Source organism: Balaenoptera borealis (genome assembly GCF_965194805.1).
Source record: "Balaenoptera borealis genome assembly, chromosome: 3".
Lineage (NCBI taxonomy): Eukaryota > Metazoa > Chordata > Mammalia > Artiodactyla > Balaenopteridae > Balaenoptera > Balaenoptera borealis.
In genome coordinates this window covers 83,424,334-83,441,928 of record NC_138866.1, presented here as the reverse complement: position 1 = coordinate 83,441,928, position 17,595 = coordinate 83,424,334, and the positions used below count along the sequence as shown (strand labels likewise).

Genomic DNA, 17,595 nt, shown 5'->3' with positions numbered 1-17,595 from the left:
GCCCTCTTCTGCCTTGAAGCCTCTAGGCTGGGTGATACCACCTCAAGAGAGCCGGCATCCACCCCCTGCCATTCCAAAGGCCAGCTCTCAGCAATCCCTCGGCCTCCTCTTGGGCTTCTGTCCTTCTCTCCGCCCCTGAAAACTGTGCCAGACCTTTTCCCTATCCCTGGAGGGTGTGACCCCACCCACACCTCATCCCCATGAGAGGCCCCTGTGATGAGCTTCAAGATGGGGAGAGCCTGTCTGTCCCAAGCCAGCCTTCCAGCCTCTCTGCCTGCCTAGAGGAAGGAGCACCCTGGGCACATGCAGGCAAGCCCGGCCTGCTCCCCACATCCATGAGGACCCCAGGCCTGAGACCCTTCCCTGGAAACTCCTCTGCCCTCTCTGGTACAGACCCCTCCCTCCACGATCTGGACTCAGCCTCCTCCCTGGCTTCCTAAACCACTGCATGGCCTACTCAGCCCCTGCTGTCAAACCTTCAGTGAGTCCCTCTGGACGGCTTTGTCCCCTCAGTCTGCCCTTCAGTGACCTACCTGGTCTGGTCTGCACTTTCCTAACTTAAGGGTCTCTCTCTCTCTCTCTTTTTTTTTTTAAATTTATTTGGCTGCGCCGGGTCTTGGTTGTACGGCACGCGGGATCTTTGTTGTGGCATGCGGACTCTTAGTTGCAGCATGCAGGATCTAGTTCCACGACCAGGGATCGAACCCGGGCCCCCTGCATTGGGAGCACGGAGTCTTACCCACTGGACCACCAGGGAAGTCCCCTAATGTTTTCTTACTGGTAAGAAGCCACTACCGCTTCATGCAGCACTCTCACTGCCATCCCCTTGCTGAGTCTTGCTCATCCCCTGGAAGGTTATCTCCTGGAAAATTGTAGCAGGGAAGAGCCAAATCTGACTACATGTAGGATCTGTTTCTTTTACTTTAACCTTTGCTTTCCCCTGCTTTTGTTCACTAAAAGGATATTGTGTATACATAATGGCCTGCCTCGGGGAACCCTGCCCCTCTGCCAGAATGTTAAACCAAGTGCCTTTTGTTCAGGCAAACATCCAGACCCTGTCCACCTGTGGATGGCTAAGAGAAAGAAGAAATTAACACTTAACACATCCCTTCCCGGAGGCTGGCCATTCTAGGGGATATTTGCAAAACGTCTGGCCTTTTTACTTTACTGCCTCTCTCCTCCCCCTCTCTGTGCTATAAAAGAAACTGGCATCCAAACCCCGATAAGATGGTTATTTTGAGACTTTAGTCTGCCATCTTCTCTGTCTGCTGGCTACACCTCATCTCCGATTTATTGGCCTGTCCTACGGCAAGCAAAACTCCTCAACTGATGAGTCTTATGTCACCCTGGCCTCAGGCTTACGTGGCCTGGTATCGTCAGGTGCCTCTGAGGTAGCGCCTGGGTCTTCACTTTTTGTTCCCTCATTGACCGGACCTGGTGAAGTAGCTCAGGGGTTCGGTTCCACGTCAGGGTTTTCTTCCCACTGCCGGCCTGGAGCTGGAAAGCTCAGGATGCCCCAGCCCAGGGCGTGCCCTGGAGAGCAGAATGGAGGAGGGGTTCCCCGAACCATCCTTCTGCCACCTGATGCTTCAAAGGACTTCGGCCCCACCCTGCTCTGGCATGTGTGCTCTTGGGAGTGGTAGGGCCCAGACCGTCCCTGGCATCTAGAGCCTGCCAAGAGCTTGTCCCTCTGGCCCTACCTCATGCACTCTGAGTCCTCTCCACCCAGGGCCAGGCCTGGCCTGACCTGAGAGGCCTGCACTAAACCTCTGGTCAGTAGGAGTCATGACAGCAGTTTCTTGATCCAGGGAGGCGCTGAGGGTGGGGTGGTAGTGCTATGGGCCCAGCCGGCAGGCTGCCTGAAAGGGTGGGGGACCAGCCAGGGAAGAGACACGACCCAGACCTGCGGCCCGGGACGACAGGCCCATCCCTGCGTAGAGAGAGGGAGGGCACACAGTGAAGTATCAGGAGAAACAGCGTTGTTGGGACAGCCAGGAAAAGAGCTGGTCAGGAGGCAGGTGCCTGGCTGCTAGGTTCATCTGAGCCACAAACAGGCTGAGCAGCCTAGGCAGAGGGGTGCTACCTCTCTGGTCTCATCACCAATAAAATGAGGCTCCTGCAACGCATGTGGCTTCTCTGGTCTGATGGAGTTGGGAGGTGGGGGTTATGGAGACTTGTGGGAGGGGCGCTGGGAGCAGAAGGGAGGGGAAGAGGGCCCCCCAACCAGGCTTCGGTAACCCTGCTGCCCCCTAGTGGTGACACAGAGTAACAGAGACATGGTCACCCCTGGGGAACACAATGCTGGTCACACCCCGCCTTCCCTAGACAGGGAAAGGAAATTCACGGTTAGGGACTTTAGCGGACACCGCCTCCCTCAAGGCTGCGTGTGTTCTGGGTGGAGGGAAGGGCAGCCGCAGCCAATGCACAAGTACCCACAGCCACGCACAGGATAGCATGGCTTCCTCACTCATGTATTCATTCTGCAAGCGCAGAGGGAGGCTCTGTAGTGTGCAGGGGCACTGGGCCAGGCCCTGGGGATTTAGAGCCCCTTGGCACACCATTCCTGCCCTCAGAGAGCCTCTGTCCACGGGGGAGCAGACAGGCACACCAGAGACTCTGGAGAAAATAGGAGACTGCTCTGAGGCGTGACTATTGTGTGAGTAACACTTGGGAAGCACATGGCCGGCCACCGTGGGGCTGTCTGACTATTGGTTTCTCCTGGGCACATGGGCCTCCAGCCTGCTGGGTCCAGAGGTCTTTGCCACTAGTTTAGGGGAGTCCTTTCCTGCAGGGCCTTCCAGGGATCTGGGTCGCCCTCCCTGCAGGAGAGCTGGATTTCTACCTGTGTCTGCTGCTCCCCGCTGCTGTCCTGCCCCCACCCTGGCTGGAAACAGGCGCAAGGGGTACGGCAGACCTTGCCTCGCTCCTACCGCCTCCTCTATCTACACCTGCCCTCCCCAAACCTGGTCTGGGGACCTGGGTTCCAAAGACAACAGGGAACATAAGGTCTCAGCTGCATCTCCCCCTCCCAGGCTGGTGCTCTGTGGGCCTTCCAGCTCCAACCACACAGCATGGGGCAGGAGACAGGGGGCCCAACTGCCACCCCACCAGGGCCCTGCCCTGACCTTCAGAGACTAGGCTGGAACTCAGTAGGCAGCACGTGGAGAGGGTGGGAGAAGAAGCAAGTGTGTGTGTGTGTGTGTGTGTGTGTGTGTGTGTGTGTGTGTGTAGCCTGGGTGCGTCACCATCACTGGGAATGTAGACGAGTCTGACTCAGTAGGAACATCCGGCATGAAAGGAAGAGAGAGCACAGTGGCATTTCCAAGCAGGATGGGAACTCTGGGTGGTGGAGACTGGCCATGGGGTCAGGGGTGCTGCTCCAAGGCCTGGCCTAGAAAGAGGCTAAGCGTGGTGGGGAGGGGAGACAGGAAGGTGTAGTTCAAGGGGAGCAGAGGTTGGACCTCTGACTGCCTGGGCTGGTCTGGGTAGGAGAGAGGGCAGCAGGGCTTTCTGCTCTGGAGACAGAAGGGGACAAGTCATGCATGGAATTAGAGAAACAGGCCTGGTCAATCAGGGATGAGGGGAAATGCAGGGACTTCCGACCTGACCTTCAGGACCTGGAGGTCGGGCACCTGTTACTACTGAACCAGACCCCAGGTGCTCCTGATACGGAGAGACCACCCCTCCTCCCAGAGGCACTAAGGGTGGGATTGCCAGGCAAGCTGCTCCCCTGGGCAGAGACAACAGCCTCAGGTGCTCCGGGAAGATTTGGGGAGAGACTTTCCCAGGAAACATTGCTTCCTTTCTCGGGATCAGAGAGGCTAAAAGGGCCAGCCCTGGAGAGCAAGGCCAGGAAAGGCCCAGAGTTAGGAGCCAAGGGGGAAGGCTGTTGGCCAGCCCTGAGCTGTGGTGGCGCGGACCCTGAGGGATGCTCCCCACACCAAGGGGTGATCTGGACAGCTGAGCGTCCCAGGAGTGACTGTACTTGAAAATACAGGGAAGGGCTTCCCTGGTGGTGCAGTGGTTAAGAATCTGCCTGCTAATGCAGGGGACACGGGTTCGAGCCTTGATCCGGGAAGCTCCCACATGCCACAGAGCAACTAAGCCCGTGCGCCACAACTACTGAGCCTGCACTCTAGAGCCTGAGCCACAACTACTGAAGCCCGTGTACCTAGAGCCCGTGCTCCGCAACAAGAGAAGCCACAGCAATGAGAAGTCCGCGCACCGCAACAAAGAGTAGCCCCCGCTTGCTGCAACTAGAGAAAGCCAGCGCCCAGCAACGAAGACCCAACGCAGCCAAAAATAAAAAATAGGTGAAATAAATATTAAAAAAAAAAAAAAAAATATATATATATATAAAGAAAATACAGGGAAGACAATGTTGAACCTAAAGGAATGAATGACAAATGGTGTTATTTTAGGTGTGTGGTAGTACTTGGTGGCCTAGGGGAGGGGAGCTTCTTAATCCCTTCGAATTACTTAAACCAGAACTGATGAGGAGAGCGAGGGAACAGGGGACGCTCATTTGAGTTGGGCCCCTTGGACCAGGGAGCACAGTGGGCTGGGCTATAGGTCTTTCTCTACTAATGGGAGGGCCAGAGGGCTACTTGGCTGTCCATCTGCCTGCAGGCAGGCCAGGCTGGGGTCCCACTGGAGCATAGGGCCCCCTGTGTGCACTCAACCCTCCAGGGAGAAGTCCCTGCCGGTCCATCTGGGGGTGCCGGGGCAGGGCAGGGAGAGGGGCTGGGCAGGGCCAGCTGGCTGCCGGGGCCCTGATCCTCGCCCTCTGAGGGTGGATGGTGAGGGCGGTGGCCACGGCGTTCCTGGCTGGGAGCCCAGAGGAGTCTTTTGTAATCACAACATGATCTCGTGTGCTGGGCGGTGAAGCCGGCAGGGAGAGGCCGGCAGAGGCCCGGCTCCGGTGGCTCCAGCTTCCCTCCTGCTCTGGCTCCCCCAGGGCTGCTCTGGAAATCTCTCGGTGCCTGCTGTTGCCATGCACTCGGCTGTGAGTGGCACCTTGCCTTCGGCGGGGGGCTTCTTGGGGCTGGGACACCAGGCGGCCACACTCTGGGGGCAGCTGGGGGCAGCTGGGCCTGGGAGGAAGAGGGCTGTGCCTATGCCGGTGGGGGGCTGGGTAGGGGCATCGGCCACAACGGGGTCCCTGCAGCCAGAGAAGGAGGGACTCGGGGATCTCGGTGCTGAGGCACAGTGTGCCCCGGCTGGCTCCCCCGCTGGGCCTGCCCTCAGAGCTGGCTCTTTCCTGCCCCGACTGACTGCCGGCAGCTCAGGGCCTGGAGAGGCTGGGCCTGTGGGAGTGGCTGTTTCCCACAGGCTGGGCACAGGTTTGGGGAGTGGGGTCCAGGGCCTGGGAGCCGAGGACAGAGCAGGGGCCTCTCTTTTCACCGTGGTTCTTGGCCTGGGAGCCAAACAACCCCCCCTCGACCTCCTGAATACCCTGGCAACTTCCCAGTCACGGCAGGTTCCGCTGCCAGAGCCATTTATAACTCCCATTCCAGGCTCTGCTCGGCATTGGAGCTCCCTGGAGAGCCGGGGGGAGGGGCAGCCACTGCTGGGAGCTGCAGGCCTGGGTATGAGGCCCCGGCCTGGGCCGCGGAGGTGGCAGGAAGATGGGCAGAGAGGCCAGCGGGGTGGGGCTGGGGCCCTTCCATGGGCCATCTCCCCACGTGACCCTCACTCTGGGCCTGGAGTCTGCTCCTTGGGTGGTAAGAACATGGTAGAGTGGGCGAATGTGAAAGTCGAGGAACTGGTAAGGGATGGGCCCAGCAGTCAGGAGCTTGGGCCCCCTGGCCTCTGCAGGGGCCTCATGGGGCCGAGTCCCCAGTGAGCAGGCAGGAGGAGAAGGATGCAGAGCTGGACAGGAGGATCGTTGCCCTTCGCAAGAAGAACCAGGCCTTACTGCGCAGGTACCAGGTGAGTGGGCTGTGATGGGCCGGGAGGACTGACCGGGTTGGCACTCCCTGCCCGATCTGCAGACCCTGAATGGTTGTCTCTCCCTGCAGGCTCTGGGCCTGGGACCAGGGTTAGGTTGGGTGTGTTCCATCTCAGGGGCTCTGTGAGGGTCCTGGGGACTCTGTGATGTAGTGCCTCTGCCCCCTGGTGTCCCACTGGTGTCTCTCTGTGTAGGCCTGTTGACATCTGTGTCTCTGTGCACCTGGGGGGCCATGGCCTGTGCTGACCCCGGGCCCTCCCACAGGAGATCCAGGAAGACCGTCGGCAGGCAGAGCAGGGGGGCATGGCTGGGACCACGCCGGAGCTCCTCCGTCCTGACGGCCTCACTGTCACCATCAGCCAGGTTCCTGGAGTAAGACCCACCCGGCAGACAGGGTGGGGTGGCAAGGAGGTGGAGGCCCAGCCCGTGCCAGGGGAGCACAGCTGCCCCCGCTCCTCTGCTTCTCCCGCTTACATTCTGGGGCATACCTACCAGCTCCCAACCTCATGCAGCCCAGGCCACTGCTGGCCCCCATCCCCAAAGAGCCACAGCTGAAAGGTGACCAGATAGAAGCCTCTTCATGCCCTTTTCCAGCCCCAGAGCTCAGCACCCGTATCCCCAAGCACAGGCCGCTCGTAAACCCCAAACCCCAGGGGCACAGAGACGTTGGGGCTGAATGCCAGGAACAGCGTCTGAGGGACAGAGCCTCATTGTCTGAGCGCTTTGGATTTCCCAGCTCAGAGATGATGGGCCACTGTGGAGTCTTGGGCCCCTGGGTGGCCCCAGGCCCGGATAACCTAATGCCACTGGTATGTGAACGCCTCGCAGCGTCAGCTCCTCTGTGGGCATCCCAGGGAGGGCCAGGGCTGGAACCCAGCCTGGGGAACCACCCAAAGGACCCAACCCCCAGCTTCTGTCCAGTGCCGTCTATGTGGCCTGACGGCACGGCCCCTCATTCTGCAGGGGAAGCGGGTGGTCAGCCGGAACTGGGCAAGGAGCGCCCTTGGACCTGGAGCAGCCAATGAGATGCTTGAGGATGAGGAGGCAGAGGCCCACACTGGTGCCTTCTGCTTGGGGGAGCGGGTGGAGCTGGCTGTGACCATGGAAAACAAAGCCGAGGTGAGCAGTGCTGCTGGTGGGGGACGCCCGGGCACCAGGAAGGCAGCCTCTTCTTCTCTGGCTCTGCCACACTGCCCATCCTCGCCTTCCCCAGGCCAAGCGGATCGTAAGTGAGAAGCCCACCAGAGCAAGGAGCCAGGGGGCAGAAGGGTCACCTGGAGGGGGCTTGGGCCGGAGCCCCTCCATGCAGATGGCCATCAGCTCAGATTCTGCCCGGAAGGTAGCTCTTCAAGAGGGGCTGGGGACATGAATGTGGTGGTCCCCTTTTGGGGGGGGCATAGAAGCTGAGTCACATATGTCCCCATTCGTGGGGACGTGGCCCAGGCAGGACCTGCAAGAATTTCCCACTCCTTCCTTTCTCTGGCCAGTCTCCACGTTGCGTGGGTCTTGCAGTGAGAGACAGGGTAAGCCAGGGGTGTGACCTAGCCCCTTACCCTGCCTGGACCTCTGGTAGCAAGCTCGGGGGCAGGGTGTCTGGAGGTCCGTCAGGAGGGTGTAAGAGACTGGCCATGTGCCAGGTGTGGCCTCTAGGTGGCAGCAGCCCCTAGTCTTGGCTCTCGCTCACAGCCACTGGGTGCCTCTCCACCCTGCCTGCACCTGACCACACACCCCAGCAACAACTCTGTGGATAGATGCTGTTATTACCCCCATTTTACAGATGAGGAAATGACACACAGAGAGGTTAAGTAACTTGCCCAAAAGACACCACTAACGCGTGGACGGAAACCGTGTCTATAGCAAACAGCATGTTAGAGATGGAATGGATCTAATTTTTTTGGTGGGGGGACCTCAAGACCTTGAGAGAGGAAGGGGTTAGTAGACTCTGGATCCCCATGCCAAGCTCAGGGCTCTTTCTGCTTCGACCCCATGGTGCTTTGTGTCTTCTCCCTGCAGGGTGTCCGGGAGCCCCAGAGTCCAGGCCTGGTCCCAGGCCCAGCTCCCCGCAGGCCAGTGGGGGGCCCCCCGGAGGTGGGCTGGGACTACGCCCAGTGGAAGCAGGAGCGAGAGCAGATCGACCTGGCCCGCCTGGCGCGGCACAGAGACGCACAGGGTGACTGGCGCCGCCCGTGGGACCTGGACAAAGCCAAGCCCACGTGGGTGGCAGGGCTGGGCATCCTGCTGCGTTGACATGCTTGTGGGGCTGAGTCGGGCTAACTGTGGGTGTCTCTTGGAGGGCTGCTGGGACCCTCCCCAGGGTGGTGAGGCTCTGCCTGACCCTCTGTTCGGACCCTGGGCTCAGGGCTGTGTGTGGGCACTGTGTTTCCCATCTTTCTCGGGCCCACCCTCTCCATGCTGTCCTTGGTTCCGTGGCTGGGCTTGGGGCTGGGACTGGGGCAGGAGGTGTCGGCCCACCAGCAGCCTTGCAGCCTCTGTGCTCCCTGCCAGCAGCCAGCCTGACTCCCTCTCTCTGCAACGCAGGCCACAGGACTCCAGCAAGCCTCGGGAAGAGGGCCCGGCCAGGGTGGGCAGCACGAGGGGTGAGCCAACACCCACCCCTCCTGGATTTTTTCACCCCTTGCCCCCGCTTCCTCTCTGTTCCCTGTCTCTTGGTTTACCACTTATTTTCAGAGCTGGAAGGAAGCATGGAAGGACATCTTCCTTCCTCTCCCTCCCTATCAGAGGAGGGCACCATGACCTCCCTTCCCATCCTCCGAACCCACAGCCCCTGTCCTGGATTCTGACCCCAGAAGGTCTGGGGAGAAGGACTCACCAGGAAGTCAGCGCTGGTGTCCTTTTGAGGTGTTGGTCCCTCGTGGGCGGCAGCTGCCCCTCGCCTGTTATAGGAACAGAACTTTGCGTCGCTGGCCCCTCATATTACACACAAGGGAGCTTGAGGCTGGAGAGGCTCTGCCGGTCACCTAGTCAGGAGTGACACAGCGAGCACAGGGATACAGCTCCCCTGACCCCCAGGCCAGGGCTCTTTTTTGGGAGCCAGAACACTCACAGCTGGCAGCTTCCCAGTCCCGAAAGAACTGATGTTCCTGCTTTGGGTCTTTTGTGACACCCACCCTTTCCCCATTTCCTTTTTCCACTTAGGCCCCAGGGGCCACCGAAAGCTACAGCCCCCACCGTTGCCCCCTGATGGCAAAGGTGAGTTGGGACAGGACGAGGAGCAGGTCCCACGTGCTGGTGAAGGAGCTGGGCTGCTATGGGCCTCTTCTCTCCTGATTTGTGGACCATCTCTTACAGGCGGTACTACTCAGGGTGGGCAACCCAGCAGACCTCTGGTGGCGCTGGCCACACGCAGCAAAGCTCGGGGGACAGAGAGGCTGACTGGCAGGGCCCGCAGGTAACATGTGGCAGGGAGCAAAATCGAGGGAGGCATCTGGGCTCCCTAATTTCCTGGCCCTCCCCTGCCCCTGGGAGGTCAGGCCCAGCACTGGCCCAGGTGCCTGCTCCAGCCCCCGGGGCCTCTGCCTCTTGGCTGACTGCTGCCTTGTGGCAGGTTAATGAGATGCGGGGAGAGGCCATCAGCAAAGGCAGCAGCAGCAAGAGCCTGGTGTCCAGGGAGGCTGGTGGTAATTACAGCAGTTACCTTCCCCTGGGAAGTCAGGCGCGCCTTTCCCAGGCAGCGCAGGCCGGGACACGCACGGAGTCCCCACAGAAAAGGTGCTGCAGGCTTGGCCATAAACAGCAGTTGGGGACCTGCAACGGGGCCACGGTGGGCGGTGCTCAGAGGAAGTGGCTGGGTTTGGGGAGGAAGGTTGGGCTGGAAGGGAAGCATCCTGGAGCCTCGTCCTGGCTCTGAGGTTCCTCTGAGACCCTTGGGCTCTCGCTTCTCCCTGGAAGACATGGGCTGCTGGCTACGGAGCAGGTGACGTGAAGTGGGATGGGTAGTAGTGGGGCCTGCCATGTTCTGTGTTTCTGCAGGTGGGAAATGAAGGGAAGCAAGGAGGAGCTGGAGAGCCAGGAGGTGGGTACTTGGGCATAGGATGGGGCGGGCTAGGGACATAAGCCCTGAATTCACCAACCAGCAGAGCCAACCTCCTGTTGTCAGGGAAGCCCAAGCACCAGAAGGACTCCAAATGAGAAGGAACATGCGCAGACTCCGAGCAGGATGGAGCCGGGCGGACCCATGAGTGTCCCAGCAACCAGCCCAGCTCCAGCATCAGCGTCGCCAGAGGAGCCAAAAGAGGAGTCAGGAGCTTCGACAGCCAGTCCCGAGCCTGGCTCTCCACAAAACACGGACTTGCTTCCCCTCGACCTCTCTCTAGGATGTGCCAGTAGCCCTGGGCCCGGGGAGGGCACGTGTGTGCTCAGTCCAAGGCCTGGGACCCAGGAGAGCCCTGTGTCCTGGCTGGAGGGTCACGAGCAGCCCCTGGGGTGGACCGAGCCCCAGGCTGAGCCAGAAGCCCAGACTTGTTCTGGGTCCCCCAAAGAGGCAGGGCCCCTGGAACCCAGAGAAGACAGGCCTGGCAAGGCTGGGGCCCAGCAGGTCCTGGCACCTCGAAGCAGACCCCCCAGAGGAGGCAGCCAAAGGGCGAGGGGCGCAGGAGGTATGAGGAGCAGGACAGGGGGTCCTGCCCCTGCAAGAAGATGCTGAGCAAAGCTCTCGGGAGCAGGCGGCCGGGCTGGGGAGGGGAGGAGGGAAGACACTGTCGAGTCTTTGAGCTCTGGGCGTGCGGTGGCTGGCGGCTGTGGCAGCCTGGCTGAGCAGTTTGGCAGACTCTCCGGTGGAGTGACACTGTGAAGGCAAGGAGCCAACCCCTGCACCTCACGGGCACCCCCCTGTGCACGTGTGTGCTCTCACCTGCAGGTAGGGCCCCTGGTGTATCCCCACGCCACACCTGGTCTGTGAGGCTGGCAAGCCCTGTCCCAAGCCTACTGCTGCCCAGGCCACAAGCTCCCTGACCATGGCGAGAGGACAAGGCTTGGAAGCACTCAGCACCTGGCTCTCCTGGCTTCCATCACCCCCAGGGCCTGGCCTCCCTCTCAGGCTGCCGGCTCCTGGCTCCTCAGGTACAGGCAGCCTCAGCAGCTGGCATGGCCAGCCCAGGCTCGGGCCCCTTCCTACACCCCTGCCTTGCACCCAGGTGAATCACAGTCCAAGACTCACAGGATGGCCAACCTGGGAATCTCACAAGCAGCTGGCAGCCTCCTGCCTTTCCCTGGGCCTCAGCCTCCTGGAAGAGGAGGCTGAGGCCCAGAGAAAGGGAGGCCACAGCCAGCAGGGACAGAGCTGGGGACAGAAGAGCAGAGCTCAGGTCTCCTCTGTGAAAGGAAGGGTCTCTGGAAAGTCTCTGAAATGGGGCGGGGGGGGGGGAGTAAGGAGGGGCCAGCTTCCTCTCCCCACAGCAGGCGCGGGAGCCCACCGTCAGGGACCTCCTCCCCCACCCCCAGGTCAGACGTGGAGTGCGCCCTGAGCGGGGGCAGAGGGCGCCTGCCACCCAGGGTCGTTTCCTGCCATCTCCAGCTTCCTCTTCCCACCGCCTCCCTGCACTGTGTCACGCCGGAGCAAGGTCTCAGGCAGTGACCCAAGAGGCAGAGAAACAGCGACTCCAGCTAAGTACGACACCAGGACTTGTCTTTCCTACTTAGTCTCCGTTCCCGTCCCTCCCCTGAGGCCCACGTCTCCGCACAAGCTGTGGCTTCTTCTCAATTCAACAAACATTTCCTGAGCACCTACTACCAGCAATGCAGCCGGTGGGCGATGGTGACTTTGCCAGCAAGAGGGAGGGAAGAAACCCCTGCATCCGGCAGACCCAGGCCGCGCAGCAGGAGCTGTTCTTGGCTGCAGGTGCCCGACAGGGGCTGGGGATGGTAGTAGGAGCCCAGAGGGAACCATCCCACCGCTGCTCGCAAAGGCAGGCGCGTCTCCCTTTCTCATGGTGTGTACCCTTTGCCCCCAAGCCCCTGCTTGGATCTCCCCACATTGCTCTGCCACGGTTGTTCCTCTCTGCTGAGGGTCCTGGGCCTCACCAGCCTCTCTGGGTTCTCCAGGGAGTGTCCGGATCATCCCCAGCATCTCTCCAGTGTCAGTGAGGCCTAAACTGTGGCTCAACTGTGTGAGGGCTGGGCCTCCCCACTGGCTCTTGCTCCGCTCTCCACCCCCTCTATTGAGGAAGCACGAGGAGGGGGTGTCTCTTTGGCAGATCAGATTGTTTAGAGCAGTGCCTCTCACACATTAAGGTGCAGAGTAATGCAGATTCTAACTAGGGAGGTCTGGGTTGGGCCTGGGAGCTTGCATTTCTACTAGGCTCCAAGTGCCGCCTCTGCTGCTGCTTCCTGGACCACACTGTGAGAGTAAGGGTTTGGACTAGAGTGTATGGAGGGCTAAGGGCAAAGACAGACTCTAGACGCTAAGGGCTGGCTGCTGGCTCTGTAGGGGATGGGGGCAGGCTGCCGCTGCCCAGTGGGAGGTTCCTGGCCTCAGAGTTGGGTGGGACGCTGATGCATTGGGTAGATGCTTGAGAGTGGGTGGTGTCAACTTCCTGTAGTGGGGAGTGAGAAAGCTGGTTGGGAACGGGATGAGGTGAAGGGGGTTGGAAGAGGTGAGGACTGATCAGAGGAATTTTGGAAAGGCTTGGGAACATTCTGTGCATATGGGAAGAAGACCCCTGTGAGATACGAAAAGGCAAGGGTGAAAGATTCCAAGCTCAAGTTTTCCTTTTGCCTTCCAGTCACACGTGCGTGGCTTTGGAATATGGCACTGGCTCTGGAACTCACGACTCCCAAAGGATGGAGCTGGGGTAGAGCAGGTTCGGGCAGCCTCGAATTCAGATGTCTCCCAAATAATTGTGATCCAGAATTTGAACTCTAAGATTCACAAACTTCCCCCAGCCCCCAGTGCCCCCAACTGTATAGATGTGCCTTCATTAAAGGGTCTGTGCCAAGGCATGTTTGACTATGGGATAGGGATGTAGAACTTGGGCAGAGCTCTGGTTGAGGCCTCACAGCAAGATCTAAGCAGGAGAGGAAGCTGGACAAAAGGGCTATGGAGAAATAGGGCTTCTCTCCCTTCTGGATGTTAGGAGAAAGGGATGTCACAGGAATGAGTCACTAGGGCTTGGAGAGAATGGAGTCTGGCACAGGACGTCTTCGTTGCAGGAGGACTGTAGTGCAAGGCAAGTATCACCAAACTCTTCTCAAAAAAGGGGAGCCCTTCTTCAGGAGCAATGAACCAGCAGCTCTTGTGGCCACCCCTCCTGCTCTAGGATGGAACCAGCTAAGGAGCAGGAGGGAAGGGTAGACATCCCTCCACAAAGCTCGGGGCCATGGAAGGCTGCTCTGTTTCCTTCTGGCTCCTTTGGTTAAAGGCCTGGCTGGGAGCCTTCTTCTTGGATTCCCTTCTCCTCTCCAACCAACAGACAAGACTGCTCCTCAAAGGTGGGAAGTTCTTCATGGGACACGGCTTCAGGATCCCAGGCACAGAGCTGGAGGAACTGACAAGGGAGAGTGCAGTGGGTAGTAGGGAGCCAGCAGGGAGATGACAGCTTTACCTAAGGCCTCAAAACAAGGAGGGCAGAAGAGGTGGAAAGCATCTCTGTCCTGGCCCATATCACCTTACAGAGGGGAGCAGCAGACCACATTGTAAGGGAGGTATTTTGGGGATGATAGGCAGCACGGTTGAGTGGAACAAACATGGGCCTTGGAATCTGAGAGACTGAATCTGAATCCTAGGTCTGCCACCTGCTAGCTGGATGACTCTGGTCAATTTTAACGTCTAAAAGCCTCAGTTTTCTTGCCTGCAAAATGGAGCTAGCAATACCTATGATGAAGGGTTGTTAAGAAAATTAAAGATGAGAATATGCAAAGTATACCTGGCACACCGTAGGCACCCTATTCACAGTAGCACACAGAAGGCACTCAGTAAATATTTGTCGAGTAAATAAAGTAGCTATTTGTTGTGATCTCTGTCTGCTTGGTTTTCTATCTTTTCCACTGTCTTCTCTTTTAGTCTCATGGTCACTGGAGTCAATACACTCTCAGGGAAACAGGGATGGTTTGTAAATGTTACCCTGCCTTCTAGGACAGTGAGCTGCTTTTAATCCCCCGGGGTAGTCTGGCTGAGTTAAAAGCATCATGAAGTGACTCTGCTCTTACAGGGAATGTTCTTTGCCCTCACCCACCCACTGGATCACAAGGATATCCTAAGCATTTCCCCCTGACTTTGCACACTGCCTCTTGCAGCTCAGAGTGTTTCCTCTTTTCTTCTGTTTACATCATAGCAATCTCAGGAACTCACTCCCCAGAAACAAACTCCTTTGTGGAATTTGCTCCATGCCTCCCAAAGTTTTATCACCCAAAGGAGCAGCATGCCAGTATTTTCTTATAATCAAGAGACGGGTAATTGGGGATCCCTGGAAGCAGGGGATCCCCAGCTATCTAACAAGTCCCAAGTTTGGAAGGTTTGACCACCAGTCAGCTCCAGCCCCAAACCCTAGCCTCAGGGACAGGAATAACAGGAAAAGATGGCACTGGCCCCTGAAAAGAAAAAAGGAAATGGCAAAAATCCCACTTTGGCCATATCTTCTTATTTGGGGGACTAAATCGGGGGGGGGTCAAGGGAATAGGAGAAACTAAAGGCACCATTTCACTTCTGCCTCTTAAGTCATTTATCAGTGTCCACAGACCCCGCAAGCATCTCTTCCTGAGTGAGGGATATCAGGGCTTACGAGGAAGAGCTGACACAGGGTGACCACAGCCCCACGGAGGGGGAGAAGGCGAGGCTGGGGAAGGCAATGAGAGAAGCCGCGTAAGGCACAGACGAAGGCTGCTTTCTCTCAGCAAGTCTGCCGGCCTACGTCACGGCCTCTCATTAAGCATCCACTTGACGCCGGGGAAGTGAAATAGCACAGACCTGGCACCAGAAAGGACAAATGTGGCACCCACTACTCCTTTTAAGGACTGGCTGGAGGAGCTGCAGGCCCCAAGACAGGAGGTGAGGCAAACACATCAGTACCTTTGTGGGAGGGGGAGGGAGGACTCTTTCAGGCCTGCCTCCTTCTTAACAAGCTCTCCAGGGCAAGCTCTCCTCCAACCTTCAAGAATAACCAACAATGAAGGCTTTTTCCCTTTTAAAACTCTAGGGACACAGTGTTTCCTCTTCCCTCAGCAGGGCAGCGGGCTTCAACCAAGAAAGAGGGTCAAAAGTCACCTTTGGATAACCATCTGTTCAAACAGTAATACCCTAACCCCAAGTTACTGAATCAGAGGGAAAGGCTGGGCCAGTGCTTCTCACATTTTAGCGTGTGTCCGAAATACCCGGAAGGCTAGTTAACACAGCGCGGAGCTCCTCCTCCTGAATTTCTCATTCAGTCGGTATGGGATGGGGCCTAAGACATGGCGTTGCTAACAAGTTCCCAGGTGATGCTGATGCTGGTGGTCTGGGCACTGGTGTAATGTTTACTCCCTGCCCCTTCACATTTCTTTCCATGCATCATTTTTGCCCGAAGGGACAGTCCCTCCCTTGAAAATATATTAATTACCTCATGTGAGTATACTGTACTTTTATTCCCAAGATCTCGAAGCCCTGTCACACCTGTTAGCTCCATTTGCTCTCATGAATTCTCAGTTGGTTAGGAGGAAAGAGAGAGGTCAAGGGCGATAACCAATGCCACCGCTGAGTCTGTAGGCTGCCTGTCTTCCAGTTCAGGGGTCCCTCCCAAGAGCACACTGCCTGCCCAACACAGATCCTTGTGACATGTGAGCTGCCTGCAGCTCAGAGACTGGCTGCTGTGACTCAGCACTGCCCACTAGCAGGGAGCTGAAGGGACAGGTGGCCTCCAGCACAGGCCGGGGGAGACCTCAACTCATCCTCTGAGCGTGGAGGTAGCACAGAGAGGTAGAGGTAAAAGGAAATCCTTGGTAACCAGCAACTGCTTTTTTGGACAAGTTGGTTTGGGGACTTTTGAGGCTCACTTCGCACACTGTAGGCGATAAATAAATAGTTCTTGAAATAATGGTAGTGGTTTATGGAAAATGTTCTAAGGAGAGTTAGAATGTTACTGCTGATTAACTGATGAGCTATTGTAAAAACAGATTACTGAAGTTAAGGAAACAGGGAAGTAACAAGGGTAGATTCTTGTTGGTAAGCCATTTAGACTGGGCTTGTCTGGGTATCATTTCTTTCCCCCACTGTGCTGAGGAAGTGTTTCTCTTTAGTTTCTGGCATAAGAAATATTTTTAGCATTGGCCCTGGAGTCATCGTGGTGTCACTGTCATGATCTACTTGTGTATCCACAGCCGAGAATCTTGGTTCAGGGGAGTGAATTGCTAGCTCACAGCTGCACTGGGGCACAGGGAAGCTGGTTTGGCTCAGGCGCTCCTTACTGACCAGGTGGCTCAAGTACACTGTGAGCCACTGGGAGCCATGGCTGTTTCTGCGCTTAGGACAGACAGCCTGGTAGAGTCTGGGAGTGTGGTTAAAAAAAAAGATTTCATCTTTGTATTTTTAAATTAGCTACTGGAGGAAACAAAGAGCGTAACACAGGTTTTCTGGCAGCAGAAACCTACATGTTATGTCAGCAAGTAAAACAGATGCGACCAAAAAACTGTTGATAGAGCAGATATTTTTATAGCTCAAGATTGGCCACAGGGCCAGGACAAAGGAGACAATGAATGGGTTACGTATTCTCTGTTGCCTCCTTGAAGCACCACATGGAATACAGCTGTGGGCTCCTGGCGCCTGGCAAGAACAGGCAGGCCAAGCCCAAGCCCCTCAACCTGGCAGTGAAGAAACCGCGGCCAGAACGGCCAGTGCAGCTGTGAGCTAGCAATTCACTCCCCTGAACCAAGATTCTCGGCTGTGGATACGCGAATGGATCACGACAGTGACACCACGATGACTCCAGGGCCAATGCTATCCAACGCGGTGATCAACCAGGTGGTCAACAGGGCCAGGCACTGAGCTTAGTGCTGGTCCTCTGAAACGAGCAAGGCCACTGTGCTCCCTCCCTCCACCGAGGGAGACGACAAAAAGTACAGCTGTGGCCCTTTTGTTACTGCACTGCAATTCCAGAAATACCACCATTCTCTGCAGACAGGAAGGGGAGGGCAATTATTATCCCTTTTAAATAGCTGTGGTAGTCCTAAAGCTCGGGACCTGACCTTTCAGTTCCCCTTAAAGAAACATGTAGAAACAAGTAGATGCTCTCCACTCAGCATTTCAAAACAGGATATAAATACTCAACGAAAGAACACACTATCTTAGGATTCCCTAGTGAAAACCAAAAAACAAGGTAGACAGAAAAAATTCCAAAGCTGTGGTCTCATATGTGTAGGAATCTCGAGCTGTTAGGAAGAAAAATGTTTCTTATGCCGGAAACTTCAGAGAAACACTTCCTCAGCACAGTGGGGGAAAGAAATGATACCCACACAAGCCCAGTCTAAATGGCTTAGCAAACTCCTCACCCCTCACCCTCCAGAACTACACTTTCGAAAGAGGATTATTTCATCAAATGCAGGCTGTCGAGAAATAAACGCACACGGTCACTTCTAACATAAGCAAACACCTAGAAATGATCCAGGTAGTCCCAGTGCAAAGCAGTTAAAGGAAAATAATCCCCCTTTGCCCAGACCTCTCC

General features: G+C 57.2%; 1 protein-coding gene across 13 annotated transcripts; it reads left to right on the top strand.

Moving 5' to 3' along the window:
• Positions 1-4,847: 4,847 nt before the first annotated feature.
• On the top strand, positions 4,848-13,920 carry CCDC9B (coiled-coil domain containing 9B). 13 transcript variants are annotated; one of them, XM_082385943.1, is made up of 11 exons: positions 4,848-5,005; positions 5,818-5,931; positions 6,215-6,313; positions 6,914-7,069; positions 7,164-7,289; positions 7,964-8,163; positions 8,489-8,547; positions 9,107-9,160; positions 9,260-9,359; positions 9,941-9,983; positions 10,068-13,920. In XM_082385943.1, the coding sequence occupies exons 1-11, from the start codon at positions 4,994-4,996 to the stop codon at positions 10,611-10,613; spliced, it is 1,509 nt and encodes a 502-aa protein (XP_082242069.1). In that variant the 5' UTR covers positions 4,848-4,993; the 3' UTR covers positions 10,614-13,920. The 13 variants fall into 13 exon arrangements, 11 of the variants coding, with proteins under 11 accessions (XP_082242069.1, XP_082242068.1, XP_082242062.1 ...); XM_082385942.1 differs by having other exon boundaries at positions 6,215-6,322; XM_082385940.1 differs by lacking the exon at positions 4,848-5,005 and adding an exon at positions 5,053-5,723.
• Positions 13,921-17,595: the final 3,675 nt, after the last annotated feature.